General features: G+C 34.6%; 1 protein-coding gene across 7 annotated transcripts in view; it reads left to right on the top strand.

Moving 5' to 3' along the window:
* CDIN1 (CDAN1 interacting nuclease 1) overlaps window positions 1–14,996 on the top strand; it is a 134,943-nt gene that overhangs the window by 55,848 nt on the left and 64,099 nt on the right. For 5 of the 7 annotated variants that reach the window (XM_030035849.1, XM_030035799.1, XM_030035791.1 and 2 more), the window contains 5 exons: window positions 929–1,008; window positions 1,361–1,410; window positions 4,248–4,315; window positions 9,416–9,481; window positions 12,729–12,834. In XM_030035849.1, coding sequence (XP_029891709.1) covers window positions 929–1,008; window positions 1,361–1,410; window positions 4,248–4,315; window positions 9,416–9,481; window positions 12,729–12,834 — 370 coding nt within the window. Of the gene's footprint in view, window positions 1–928; window positions 1,009–1,360; window positions 1,411–4,240; window positions 4,316–9,415; window positions 9,482–12,728; window positions 12,835–14,996 lie in introns of all 7 variants that reach the window. The other 2 variants (XM_030035809.2, XM_030035819.1) reach the window with 2 other exon arrangements.

The following is a 14,996-nucleotide window of genomic DNA, read 5'->3' on the forward strand; positions in this document are numbered from 1 at the left end:
ACGCTTAAGGATTCAATGGTGTAAATATACCACTAGCTGAACTCTGTCAGCAGTTGTTCCCAGGAAGGAGGCAGCTTGTGCTTGTGCAGCAGTGTTGTTTTTTCTCTAAGAAATTGTAAAATGAAATGTTTGATGTTTTTAGAAGGCATTTTTCTAGAATAAAGTCTTTCCACTACTATTAGTAATTAACTGGTATACGCAACTACCCAGATTAAGCATCTGGAGAGAAAACAATGCCAGTGCTTGCAAGGACTGTATTTGAAAATAAACTAAAGGCATCTCCTGATTTATGTTATTTTTTTCATTGTAGCATCAATATCAGTGAATAAAAGACTGATAAATTGTCCTAAATTCACTTCTGATTTCTATTGTGTCTCAGATATATGCATTTGAAAATAGTATAGAAAGCTGTTTGCCAGCTTTTAAATACAGTCAGATAAATGTGTCAACACTGAATAAGTAAATAAATAAATTTGAAAACTATTAAACTGGAATCATCAAGTCTATAAAGTGCTTAAGATTGTTGAGACCAAACGTTGTTAAAGGCTGTTTTGAATTTTTACCTGTCTTCTTCCTTAAGTTCTCATAAGATATGGAGGTTATTTTGAGTTACATTTTCTTTATACTAAGCAGTTTCCTTGGGAGCTGCATGATGCTTCTGAAATACAAATTGTCCAGAGAAACTGAATAAGTAAAAAAGGGCCTGCTTTCACCCTGTGCTAATAAAATCCTTTGGTGTTTCAAGATTTTTAATTGTATCAGAATGGGTAAGTAGATACAGATTTATAAGTTTGTAGTTGCTTGTTGGATAATTTTCAAAATTATCAACATCATCAATGTTTTCCTTGTAAAAGTGTGTCTGTCTTCCAGCCAAGTGGATAACTGAGCTAACAGGTTTTTTGTATGTTTTTATTCTTTATTTCTCTAGCCTCCAAAACTCTTATAAATAGTATGCTACGGGACCCTTCTCAGATTCCCAATGGAGTTCTAGCAAATCAAGTCTATCAGGTATTAATCACAGTTGTCTTTTTTTTTTTTTTTTTTTTCCCATGGCAATGCTGTTATCTGCCTAGCAGAGTAAAAGATTTTAAACCTCATTTAATTACTGTCATCGTAAACTACCAGTGAGGTCAGGGTGCACCATAAATGGCAATGCAATATTTGTGAGGGGAGCATTTCACTTTTTAATAGCTTGCTTTTATAGTGAATAAAAGCATGCAGTTTTTGTTTTCTGTGATTAAATCTGAACAGCATCTGATAGCCTTTTTGAAGAAAAGTAATTACTGTTTTTAAGATACTGTTTAACTATAATGGTTTTGTAGTTGCCCATCACTATACTACTTCTCTTATTTGTCTGCAGTGTACTGTGAATGACTGTTGTTATGGACCACTGGTGGACTGCATCAAACAGTATCCTTTCCCATAAAATTTTAGGTGCACAATTGACGAGCTTAGACTGTGTGGAAGAGATGTGTCTAGCTTTAACCTGACATAAAGTTCTGCTTCACAAAACACGTTTCATACTCCTCTGTTTTACATTCAGTCAGCTAGAGGGTCACTGCAGAGCTTTCTCTTATACTGTTTAACAAAAATCGGATGGACCACGGGAAGTTGTCAGTTTGGTGGCTACACATTCTTATGCCTGATTGAACCTCTTTGGTTTTGATTAGTTGAAATGCATGTCTGGTTTTCTATTAAGACTAGTTGACCATGCTTTGAGCGGTGGAGTTGGACTAGATGATCTCTGGAGATACCTTCCAATCTCAACTATTCTGTGATTAAATTAATAAGTTGCATAGATAGCGTTCAACATTATGGCATTGCTTTGTTATGAATATGAGTTCTAACTGGTATGTTTTCAAGTGCGATTCAGGTGTGATTGACCAATTAGTATTTTTAAACGCGTATCTGACATTCCAGTGCAGTTCTTTTACTTTCTCTTCTTCTTAAAGGAAAGGAGGCTAGCAGTAGAAAAAACCCTATGTAGCTTGAATTTTAAGGGTTGGGTTTTTTTTGTAGTGTTGAAATGGTTAATTAGAGATCCTCCATATCCAGTAAGAGTACTGGGGGAACTCCACATAGTACTGAGTATTTCAGACTAAGATTATAATTTGTTAGGAGTGATCGCTGCGACCCCAAATCTGTTTCAATAAAGTCCTGAATGAGTAGCTCTTCTGTTTCAGTCTGCTATCAAAGGAACAATTTCAAAATCATGGCCTGCTATCACTGAGCAGGCTAGCAAGGCAATTCCCTCCCAAGCTCTACAGAATCCTTGCATAAATCTATGCAAGCAGTTTGGTTGTACAGTTGCAGGATAGGAAAGCTACAGTGATGTTTAGTTATGCATGAAAAACACCACTTGTTGTAGTTGTGATACATGTGGTGGTCACCCCTTAAAAAATATGTTCTTTCTACTAGAAATAGTTGCCTGGTGTCTACTATAGACTCAGCCCTGCTCCCATTAATTTTAACAGCAGCAGGATAGAGTTCTAATTGTAGTTGTATTTTGTGGCTTTAATCATAATTTTAAGTATTCATTAAGACTACCTTCAACATTAAATACAGCTCTCTGAAAGTGGATTAATCTAATAAGTTACACTTTTTAAAAGGTTGTTGATTGCTAATTTCCATATCCCAAATTTTAAGATTAATATTTTGTTGATGAACAATCTGGCTATAGTCTTCTAAAGTGTCATGTTTAAAAGTGATAATAACACATATGTAGAATTATGAACAGTTTTTAAGAATAGCTTGCCTGCATTCTAAAAAGGTCTTTTCTATCCCCTTCAGATTCTGGTTCAAGGGAAGTTATTGAATACGCAGTGACATCAATGAGAATAATGAGGAGTTTTTCAATTCCATTTTGGTACAAAAAAGTTTAATAGTAAGCTGTGAGAGTGCATTATCTCCAAGTATGTTGCTGAATTAGATGTTAATTTTGAGGTGCATAAAATAGTTAAAAATCAATTTAAAGTTAAGGTTTTAAAAGCATAATGTCTTCTGAAGGATTGCATATTGATTTTAAATATAACTATCTAATTGTATATGCATGGACTAAAGTATGAAGTCAACCTCTTTGTAAATGCCAAGAGGCTATTTTTCAGTAATAGTTCAGATGCTTACGGGAAACTAGGCTGCTAGATTGCATGAGTAGAAAATGGCTTGTGAGGTTATTTACAAGTTTTGCCCCATGGTCATTGCCATACATCAATAACAGGTATTATTATAGACTAAGTCTAAGTGTTTCTGCTTATGGTGCATTATAAATTCTGTTTGCAGTATTTTTCTTACATTTTTGCTGTTCTTCATTTGCCCCTTTTGTTCTGTAACTGCTAGTAGAGTTTAACGTGACATATAGTTTCAATTGATAAAAACTGTATATATATTAAATGATTCCGTACAATTAGATTTTTTGCTGTTCAGCATAAAGTGTTGATATTAATTAAGTAATTAATTCTAATGGTAAGGTGATCTGTAGTTTGGGTTTTCAGAAGTTATTCTAAACAGAATTAGAAACTTAACTGTTTTTAATGTAACATCCTTTATCATGATATTCCATAAGATTCTTCTTAAAAGCTTCCAGAATAGAACTTTGACCTCCAGGAGGGTACACTAAAAATATTTGATGTGGTGACTTTTTTACATATTGCTAAGAATAGCACACCGGATCAACAGGCCGTCAGTGGAAGTGAAAAGGACTTCACTATAAAATACTATTTCATCCTTCCCTGACATTAGTTCATGTTTCTGAAAAATCAATTAAAAGGATGTTTTGTTACAGTAAGATGTTTCAGATGGATTTAGTGCCTATCAATTTCAGAATATAAAGAAAAAAAACAGTTTATTTCATTCTTTGCTGAATTACAGAATTGATACACTAGTCAGTAAAGAGCAACTTAAAAGGTATTTAATGACATGTTTTAAGCTCACACTTTCTTTTAAGTTTGGGGGGGTAATAAAGCAAAAACAGAAATATTACCCTTATTTATACTGTATAAATATGATCTCATGGGTCTTAATTTTGTAAAATGTATGCTGATGATACCGTAGTCTGATTTTCAAAAAGTGCTAAATGCCTCTGAAAATCCCTGTAAAAAACTTCAAAACTTAGAGTTCAAATCACTGATCACTTCTGAAATGCAGATGAAGGCCAGTAAATTTTATCATGAATTACTTTACCTATGATGTTTTTCTGAAGTTGGTTCTTTTCCAAAGTAATTGTCCATTTCTTAACCTAAAGCTATCAGCGCTATTGGGCATGAGCATGAAGTCTTGCTGCGAGAAATGCTTTTGGAAAAAAATCTCTCTTTCATAGGTAAGAATCTGTAGTAGAAGCTAGCCAGTGAAGCCTTAACTTCAAAGATTTCGGTGACTGTTTACTTAAGAAAAAAATAAGCCTCAATGCTCTTTGTATTAGGTAGTAAAGGAAGAGTAAAAAATGATTGATGCCGTACATGTTATCTTTTATTGATTTAGAACTGAGCAGGAACTCAGTTACCTAATACCCTATATATACAGCACATGCACAGGCTTGCAATTAATATTTTATAGAATAAGTAGCTGAAAAAAATGCTTTAATATCTGCTGCAGTATTACTTTTGGTGTCATGAGATATTAGCCATAATCTAGGCCTTATGAGACTTAGGAGGAAGCATAAGAAATATTAGCTTCAGAATGCTTTATGTATTAAAGAACTGCTAGAGGATTCACTCATTTAGCTTTCTGTGCATTTTCTGCTGAATTTTAGCCCCCTGCCTCCCAACCAATGCAAGCACTCTTCACAATCCGTATATTTAAAGTTATTTTAAGGATTAATTAGTTAGGAAGTTATTTTCATTTTTTCCTTTTAGCCTGCACTACGTTTCTTGTATATGAGTGCCATTAAAACAATGATTAGTATTTAAAGCATCATTTTTCTTATTGTGATAATAAACTTAACAATGACTTCTTAAATCTTGGATTCCTTATGTGATGAGACAATAGCAAAGTGAAATGCTGTCTCTTGTTAATAGTTGAGTGTTGTACTAAATTTGTGTGATCGAGGAATTTTGCTGGTTTTACCAGAAACTATGATCTTTCCTAAAGCTAGATTCAGGTTAAGATTTTGGAAACCTTAAACAAATTTAAGAAATTAGAAAGAGTATTAAGGTTTTGTAAAAGATTTGTCCATATGATTAAGGAACAGAGTTAGTGTACTCTTTTACTTTAGAGAAAAATAAAAAAAAGACAGGAATAACTATTGCATTCAAACTTGCAAATGACACTATGAAAATGTGATAAGGTGGTTTTTCCTACTTGGCCGTAAGAACAGAGATACAGGTAATAGGCTTAAGGTGTAATTGCAGGGATTACGTTGAGTTAAAATACTAAACAGTCTAGGAACAATAAGTATAAAACAAACTGCCAGGGAAGGTTATGGAATCACCTTCAATGAAAAATTCAAGGCTAGACTTGACACTCATCCATCAAAGCTGGTAATGAAGTCAATCCTGTCACGATACAAGGGAATGGACTAGATGACTCACTAATGGATCTTCAACCCAACGATTTTAATTTTATTTGGCTTGTGTAGTACACAAATCAGATTTAAATTTTAATGTTTCATGACCTTGGATAAGCATCAGTTTTGTCTTTAGAAATAAGCTCTAAGAAATTTGTGCTGTCAAATCAAAATGTCTAGAAAGAGTTAACTCATTAGAATATAAAGATATAAAGGAGAGAGCTTAATTTGTTGTTTACATTTTATGTGTACTGAAGTATTGCTTAGTCATAACTTAAGATATGTTAAGTGCTTGTATTTACTTTTTCTGTGCATTGCATGTGTCTAAGGTTCTAGGTGTGATTTTTTTTTTTAAAAAAAAAAGCTTTTCCTAAGTATCTGTAAGGTGAACCCTACTGAACCACTCACAATAAAATCTTTCCTTTCTGAAAAATTAGTTCCAAAACTGCTTGAAGAAAACATTAGGAAAACAGAAGAGATGACTTTATTTCCTGTAGGTCAACAAATTCAGGCTTTGTTAGGCTGTATGAGTAAGACTGCATTCCAGTTTTGAAGATGGCTTATGACTTGGATTGCTGTACTTGCAATTCTATTACTTCTTAACATGTGTTAAAGAAACAGAATTCTTGCAGTTTCCATATTAGTGTACTATTCCAGGGTACTATTCTTTAAGAATAGGAAGGGTTCTGTATCAGCTGTGTTCACCTGGGCAACAGAGAGTCTATTACAGGAGAGGAAAGCACAGTCAAAGGACACAGTGAATATAAATTGCCCCAGTATAGTCTTGGAGCATGAAACAGCTTTTCAGGTCCAGGACGTAATTTGTCTGTTTCTAGAGCAGTTAGCTTTCAAAGCCTACAGATCAGATGTAACACCTTCAAATTCACCCAGAAATTGATTGGAAATCTATACAAAATAATGCTGTTTGCATTTTATTAATCCACTGTTTATGAGAAGCGCATCATATACCATGTCCTCTCTTCAGCAAAAACACAGCTCTTAAGTCTTTGTCACTTTGCCTGAGATTAAAGTGATCAATGGAAGCATTCTCTCAAAACAGACTAACAAACAGCTTCACTTGCCGTACTGAAATGCCAGGAATTTGTAGGTTCTATAAAGGACCTTTATTTTTTTATGTCTTTGCCATGAATGTGTTAGGAAAGCTTTTAGCTATATGGGGAGGTACTGACCTTTGTCTGGAATCTTATCCTTCTTTGGTTCCCACCACGATGTCCCTCACTAGTAGCGTAGATAGAAATCATGAAATCTGAAAGGTGTTTTCTGCTGTAATCTTAAATTTGCAGTTGCTGCTCATTCATGCACCAACAGAAGAATATTTGGTTTCTTTGTTATATCCAGAGGCTAGTATAAGAACAATGATGTGTTAAATGGCTATGATTGAGTGTGAAGTTATGGTAAAGATGAAGCTGCAGTTTTGTTGGAAATCTAAATTAATGGGGAATCTGTAGACAAACTACTTACTAGGGCTATTTCAATGTAATTTTCAAATCTGAGGATGCATAAATGTAACTGTCAAAGCTGCTGTGTGCTGGCTTTCAAGCATTTGTTAAATTATTCTCTTAATCCATGCAAGAGCTAAAAGATCTTTTAAGGTGCAGAATGCTACCTCTGTAGCTTCTGGACCAGTCTGAAACATACCTGGGCTGAAAAGCTAGAACTTCTTTTCTTTTGGTGGAGTTTGGTTGAAAAAAAAAATTTATGGTGATTGTGGGGTGTTTCTGTAATTCTTTTTTTTTTTTTTCCTCAAAGTTATAAAGCTTGAAAACACTTGAAGAAATAGTAATCTATAATTATGTTCCTGCACATGATAGACAACTCACATCAGTAATAAATGTGGTTTTTAACATATTTTCCAATGTTTATCACAATACAAAATGTTAGGAGAAACCAAGTGAAAACATTCAGAAACAGATTTAAAACAAAAACCATGTTCTTTGGCAAGCCATGTGTTAGTATCAAATGATTTTAAAAATAATTGGGCATCCTTGAAAAAGAATCTGCCGAAGAATATTAAAACTAATGCTGATGCAAACTCCAGTTCAGAGACCTGCCAAGTTGACCTATCAGGAAATTTGTTTACATCCGTCCTTGTTTTCAGTGGGGTTTTTTAAGGTACATTTCCCTGATTTTGTGATATTTATGAATTTGTTAGATGTGAAAGAAAAGACTGAACTTTCTATTGCTATTTGTGTGTTCCTAAATAACAAAAATTCCAGCTGGGGCATCCTGTTGTCCTTTCTAGACTCTTTTAAACAATTAAGAGCAGATTACAGTTAGAGTTGGATAAAACTGGATTTTTTTTCATTTTTATCAAGATTAGGAGATTACATAGAACATTAATTCATCTTTATGTTATGGCATAAAACTCTATTCATAGGTTCTGTTAAATTAGAACCTTGTTAATCTTAACATCTTTTATACATATACCTGACAATCTAAGTATGAAAAAATAGCCAACAACCAAGTCTGTCTCCAAATCCTAGAAAAGTTTAATAGCTGACCGGGTGATACAATGAAATGTTGCATTGCAAAGACTTGTATTTACAATATAGTGTGCTTACAGTGAAGAAATACTTTCAGATTTCAAAAGAAATACTACAGCTATCAAAAAGAATAAACAGCTATTGCAGTCTACACTTAAGTGAATGTACAGCTTTCCAAAATTACTCCTGTCCCACTTTCAATATGGGTTCACTATGTAAAAAAAATACTTCAGACTTAATTCTTCAATGAGAAAGAGCAGGGAAGTTTGCTTTAGGCTCTTTTAAAATATTTTAATTTTTAAGAGTATATGTTCTTCTTGTCATTAAAATGTTACTTGGACTCAAACTGCTGACCTTTCAGGATATGCACAAAGTATTCAAAAACTGAGTTCTGAACATTGGCCATGAAACTACTGTCCTAACCTGATAAATGGATTGGAAATAAGCTACCCAACAGTGAGAATGGACCATTAATTTTAATCAAAGGTGATGTAGAAAGGCGAATGGGATGCATGACAATGTCAACAGCCCAGTAGGTGTTAAGGCGCTACACAGCCTTACTTGTTACTAGGTAGTGCCATTAGTTGAGCTTGGGTGAAGACAGAAAGCCATGCCTGGAATTGAATGACCAGGTCACTCCAAATTCTAATGGAGAAATGGTGTTTCAGAAATACCAGTGTAATGGTATCGGAAATCAAGGACAATAGTTTAGAAAATATTAAGGGCTTGCTTGGGCTTTCTTCTTTTTTTTTTCTTAAAGGGAGCATCTTTTGCGGTTTTATCTTGCTCACACATTGTTTCTTGAAATATTCAGCTCTAATATTTGTAAGCAATAGAGTTGTGTAGTTAAATGTTAGCAGAATTTCTAAATCTTTGTATGCTCTGAAATTGGATAAATTGTATAGAATGCAGGATGCAAAAGAAACTAAAATTGTAGCTTCTCTCTGCTTTAATAAATTTCTGGAAGAGAAGGATTTTCTTGTTCTTTTTTTAACAACTTTATGCTAACATTAAAATAAAACCAAGAAGGCAGCTATAGTATATCTACATTTGTGGTGTTGGTAGGATTAATCTTAACGCTTCCTAATGTGGAGAGATTCTTCTTTCAATCAGCAAATATACCTCTTTATTTTGAATATTTGGGGGTTATAAAATACTGTATGACAGCTTGAATTAATGATGTTTATAATGAAGACATAAAAATGCAGGGATGACAAAGAAGCATTTTTATATCCATGCTTCAGGTTTTCTACAAAGGTTCATTTAATCTGACACAGCATTGCATGCATAAGAAAGATATGTATGACTGCATTAGTAATTCTTGCACTCTTATTTAAAATAAAATTAATTATGCTGCTGTCTACTTAATAGAATAGTTTTATAAACAATAGTTCTTATTCTCTATGTATAGCTGAAGATCAGCTTCGTGCAAAGGGTTATGACAAAACACCAGACTTTATTTTAGAAGTGCCAGTAGGTAAGTCTTTTAAAAGAATTTTTATTATTTTATTTTGTGTAGAAGTGTTCATGCTAAAATATTATGGCTACTTAAGTGAAGTATATTATAGGATACTACAGATTAGTCTCTTTTTTCAGTAGTTACCAATAATTTTAAGAACTTCTAGTTTTGCTCAGAGGGGTTTGATCATAAGTAGTATTACCCAGTGTTTCCTCTTTGGTCTCTGCATGTTTTTGTCTCATTATCACAAAAAGAAAAAAAAAGAAAAACAAGCAACAGTAAGAACCCCCAAATCCCTGCTCCCTCTAACCTGCTCTGTCCACTGTCTTTATGAACTGAAGTCTGAAATACCTATAATTGTCTTAAACTTGTAGACCCAATCAGTTCAAAGCAGTCTTAAGAGTATTACCATTACAGCTATAGGTCATTGTGTAAAGGTTTGTCATTGTGCAGTTATTCTTTTGCCATCCCTTTGCATCTAAATACAACTCTGTGGTTCGCAATTGTTTTTAAAAGCCTGCATAGCAAGAAGCAAGAAGGAATAAAAGTAGGTATAAAGGTCATGTCAAAGTTCATCTACATTTTCTGGTCTTGAGGCCATGTAAGAAGGTAATCAGATGACCTAGCGGCTGGGCCATGGAAGAAAAAACATCCATGTTGTTCGAATGTAAAGGATTATTAATCACCTTTTGTAAATTGACTTTCATGCCAAAAGACTTCTGATTTGCCTCCATAGAACATAGCACCTGTCTATGCAGATGTGTACTTTTGTGTCTATCAGAGAAAATAAGAAGGCTGAAAGCACTGTGTGAAAGTCATATACATGACTAGTTTTTTGTTCTTCATGTTCACAAGAGTTGGAATTCTTGCTGAGATAACTGATTTGTACACAGGTATAAGGAATTCAGTGTGTACTATAAAATGTCTCACTACTCAGAAGTGCTTGAGATACCATCTTTCAGCACAATAATGTGTTATCTGATAGATAAACAACTATGTATATGACAGTCTTCTGAAAAGTTTTTAAAGACTTTCCTTAGCTCAGTTATGTTTGTATTCCTAATCATGTTTCCAAAGAAGAAAAATGGTAGTGACGTTAATAAGAGGTTATATGTACAAAATAAAAAATACCCTTGTAACTGACGCACTCCGTAATTGAAACAGTGAGATTTGGCGTCCTGATGATCTGCAATTCACTCCTGTCAAGCCACACTTGGAGAGTTTTCAATTAATTTCTGCTCCTCACTTCGATACTTCTTCTTTGTGGACGGTCTCAGGAAGCTACCGAGGAATTGAGGGGATGAGGGACTTTTTATCAAGTCTAAAGTTAGCAGGGAAGATTGTGAAATTACAGAATCACAGAATGGCTGAGGCGTGAAGGGACCTCTGGTGGTCATCTGCTCAAGCAGGTTCACCTGGAGCTGGTTGCCCAGGACCATGTCCAGGTGGCTTTTGTATATCTCCAAGGATGGCGACTCCACAACCTCTCTGGGCACCCTGTGCCTGTGTTCAATCACCTTCACAGTAAAAAAGTGTTTCCTTATGTTCAGATGGACCCTTCTGTGTTTCAGTTTGTGCCCATTGCCTCTGGTCCTGTCACTGGGCACCACTGAAAAGGGCCTGGCTCCCTCTTCTTAACACCTACCCTTCAGATAGTTACATACATTGGTAAGATTCCCCAATAGTGTGGACTACAATATACACAATACGTAGTTGGTATTAAGATAGTCACTTTCACATTAGAAACATAGAAGATTATATCCCAGCTATTCAGGAGCCTGATTAAATGTAAACTAGAAAAGCAACTAGATGGAGCTAACTTTTTTTAATGCTTGAGAAGGGAAACTGGGAAACACCCAAAAGAATTCTTGGGTTTGTAATACTACCCTATTAGAAAGAAGGTTAAAAACAGCCATTAATTTGTTTGCATGGATTTGTCTCTAAAAATCCAAATAATGATAGTGCATTACTTTTTAAAAATTATTTCAATCACTTGAGATTGGCAGGAAATCATTTTCTACCTGTTGTCCGATCTGAACTAATGTATGGCAGTCCTTGCATTCTCTTCTTCATGACTCAATACATAGCTAGGAAAATATGGCAAATATAGCAAATGTTTCTTAAAAATTGCTTCTCAACTGACTACACAGTTTATGCCTCAGCTGGTACATCTCCTGGGGTCTAAAGGTATTGGGGAGCTATTGGGGGTGGGGGAAGGATGGAGTAGTATAGGCCTACACAAGTTAACTTGGTTACTGATAGCAGGGTAGTGGTGGCATATAGAGCTTCGTGTGGTGACTTCGTGAGTTATTTACCCAGATTTCCCAAGTAATTTTACAGCCTGTGATCAATCGTGCTGCCATAGCCTCTTCTAATCTTTCTGTATTGTGCTTCTGGGTTTGCATGCTCTTTGAGTACCTCATCCCAGGTCAAACTGAGGCTAAGGCAACATGGCTGTGGATATTATAGGCAACTCAGAATAAAGAAAACATTTTTTAAGACCTCAATAATGATACCCCACATTACCTTTTTGGAGAAAGAGTGATCTTTTAGAGTGATTTCTCTGCAAAATTAGGTTGTCAACTTCAGAGAGGACTTTCCTTTTACCAAAAAAAAGATAATTTTATTAATATTAGAAATTCACTCCTGCAAGAAATAAGGAAAGATATGAACCAAAGCAAATCCCACAGCATTGAAAGAAACAGAAATTCAAAATCATATTTTGTCACATAAGCCTTCTTATTCCTAACTTATTTCTGGTGAAGCTTTACTGATTTTGCAAAAGTAAGGAAGCAGATACAGATCTATGATAAACTTCCTTGCCGTTCTCACACCTTCCGCTCGGGATTGGTAAGAAGTTTCTGTCCTTAGCAGTTTAGCTAACTGTTCTTCTTGTTCACCAGAAGTTTTCAATTCCTTTCCTGACAACTCCTTTCCAGCAAAGTAAGGGTGAAAGTAGGTTGCAATTGCACCTTAGTCTAGTCTCTTTTTCTTTACATTCTGTTTGTTTAGAATAAGTGCAAATATGTAGAACAGGTTGTAATTAAACTGAAATGGATATAATTATCCATCAAAATATTTTCTGGCACTTTTTAAAAAAAAGTCCGCTGTGTATATTTGAAAGATATTTTTACAAATATGTAACTCTGTTACAAGCATGAATTATGTGGTAGATTGGGGGGTAAATAGGATATTTGTAAACATGTTCTTACAGGCTGTTGAGTGTGATTTTCAGAGTTCAGTTTATTTTCTGCTGTCACCCTAGCTGTTGAAGGACACATAATTCACTGGATTGAAAGCAAAGCCTCATTTGGTGATGAAAGTAGCCACCAAGCCTACTTGCAGGACCAGTTTTGGAGCTACTGGAACAGGTACATTTCTGTTATTTTTCCTTATAGATAAATAGGACTGCATTTTTAAAAGAAGTTACTGGAAAAAACACTAGTGACTTTTGTATTAAGCCAAGTGAACAAAATACATGTTACTAATCTGGCATTTTGAATGTCATTAACTAGTATGTCAAATTGGAATGCTGAAATATTTGTGAAAAATTCACATCATAATTTTTAACATGCAGCAGATATATATGGTGATTTTACAATGATGCTAGATGAGAGAATAAATTACTTTGGTACAGAAGTTCTGTGTTAGCTTTCTTAGTACCTGACTTTGAAGGAAGATTTTGCTGTAACATTTTGTAATATCTGCAAGGTGCCAAATTTGTTACAAAATCTTCACAGTCTAACGAAGTGGGCTTTGTGTGTAGAGAACTTTATTGCTCATTGTCATTGTATCTAGGACAATACTGTTTCACTGTTTGTTTTTTTTTTTAATAAAGGGGTTTTTTTTGTATTGTATCTACATTTTAAGCAGTAATAACAATTATCTTCAAGCTAAAAAATGTATTAAGTATTTGCAGGAACATAAGGAGGGAAATAAGTTATGCCGGACAGAATTTTTTAACATATTGATGGTATTGGTATAAAGATCTTTTCTTTTAAAGATGGTTAAAATAGTTCTGCTTTATTCTTATAAAGGTCATTATTGTATATATTTATATATCCTTCCATGGTACTAGAAGCCTCCTCACTGGAGGATTTTTCTTCAATAAAAATCTTAAAACAAGATGCTTCATCTTCAGTTCTGTTTTTGTATGTGGTGAAACCCTAAGCAAGGTAGTGAGTGAGGTAAATGAAAGTTTTAATAAAGGATTTTTAAGAGCATAAATTTAGACTTTGGCTCAGTTTTCACAAGAGAGCATCAATGAAATCTGAGGGATAGTGGAGAAGATGGCACAGACCTGTGAACATGCAACAAATAGAGAGCGTGTGCCAACATCAGAGGCTAGACTGGTGACCATTAGTATTTCAACTGCATATGAGAAATGCCAAGGTGAAAATAGCTAGCCTTAGCTTGGGAAATACCTTAAAAGCAAATTCTATAGGAGGCAGCAGAGAAAGAGAAACCAAATCTTGAGAATATCATCATCAGAGTTTGGAATTGTGTTCTGCAGCAACATTCTTGATTGATGTGAGAAGGTCCTGCTCTTATTTGACAATCCCAGAAAGCAGTCACTTGGAAAACTTGAATCGAGGTAATGGGAACCTCAGGAGACTGTCAGCTGTTGCATGAAGATACTATACTACAGGAAAGGTGTAGAAAAGAATTTGTGAAACATATAACCAGAAAGACTTAGAAAGAAATTTGAGTATATACAATATCTAGGCAAAGAGTGAGAATGGTAGGAAAGATGCTGAATGGTGCTGAACTTGCACATCAGTGTAAATAAGAGGAGATGGAGCAGCTCAGGCTGGGAGGAGGCCAGTAGATGTACTGGCTGGAATATTGTCTGAGGAGAAAGGATGCGTTTGAAGGGATCTGCGATGGCATCAGAGAAAAGCAGCTCCAAGAAGAGAATTTCAAATAGATAACATGAGCGTAAAGATACTAAGTTGAGATGGGGTGAAAGTTGAGTAGACAAGTAAGATGAAGGCACTGATCCATTTGTTGTTTGCAATAAAATTGCCATTGCAAAGTTGAAGTTGTAGTTTCTGTGTTGAACAAAATGATTATCCACATTTTGGTTTGAGCTATAAAAAGTGTAAAACATTTCAGAATAGTGTGTACCATTTGAATCTGACGTTTCCAAAAGAAACTTCTCTTATGCTTTTATCAGGAAACCAAGACAGCTAAATTCATTTTATCATATGCTAATTAATATTGCAACTTCAAAAATGGAATAACATCTCACACTGAGCTGTTAGTCAAGTACCTTTAATGTAGCAAAAGCTAGACTGAATTGACATGTGGATCAATAAGACTGTTTTGGAAGTAATTCTGAGATTTTGCCAAACCTTTTGTTATAGCTGTTCATATTGAAAACAACTACAAAAATTGTTGATTCTTAAATATAGTGACTTTACATTCATATAAAGGAAACTAGGAATCTCCTTAGTGAGATTTGTTCCTCCCTGAATCCAGAATTTAGTGATAGGTTAACTATGGAAATTAGGCAGATTTTATGGGATTTTTT

This window comes from Aquila chrysaetos, chromosome 2 (genome assembly GCF_900496995.4).
Source record: "Aquila chrysaetos chrysaetos chromosome 2, bAquChr1.4, whole genome shotgun sequence".
Taxonomy (NCBI): domain Eukaryota; kingdom Metazoa; phylum Chordata; class Aves; order Accipitriformes; family Accipitridae; genus Aquila; species Aquila chrysaetos.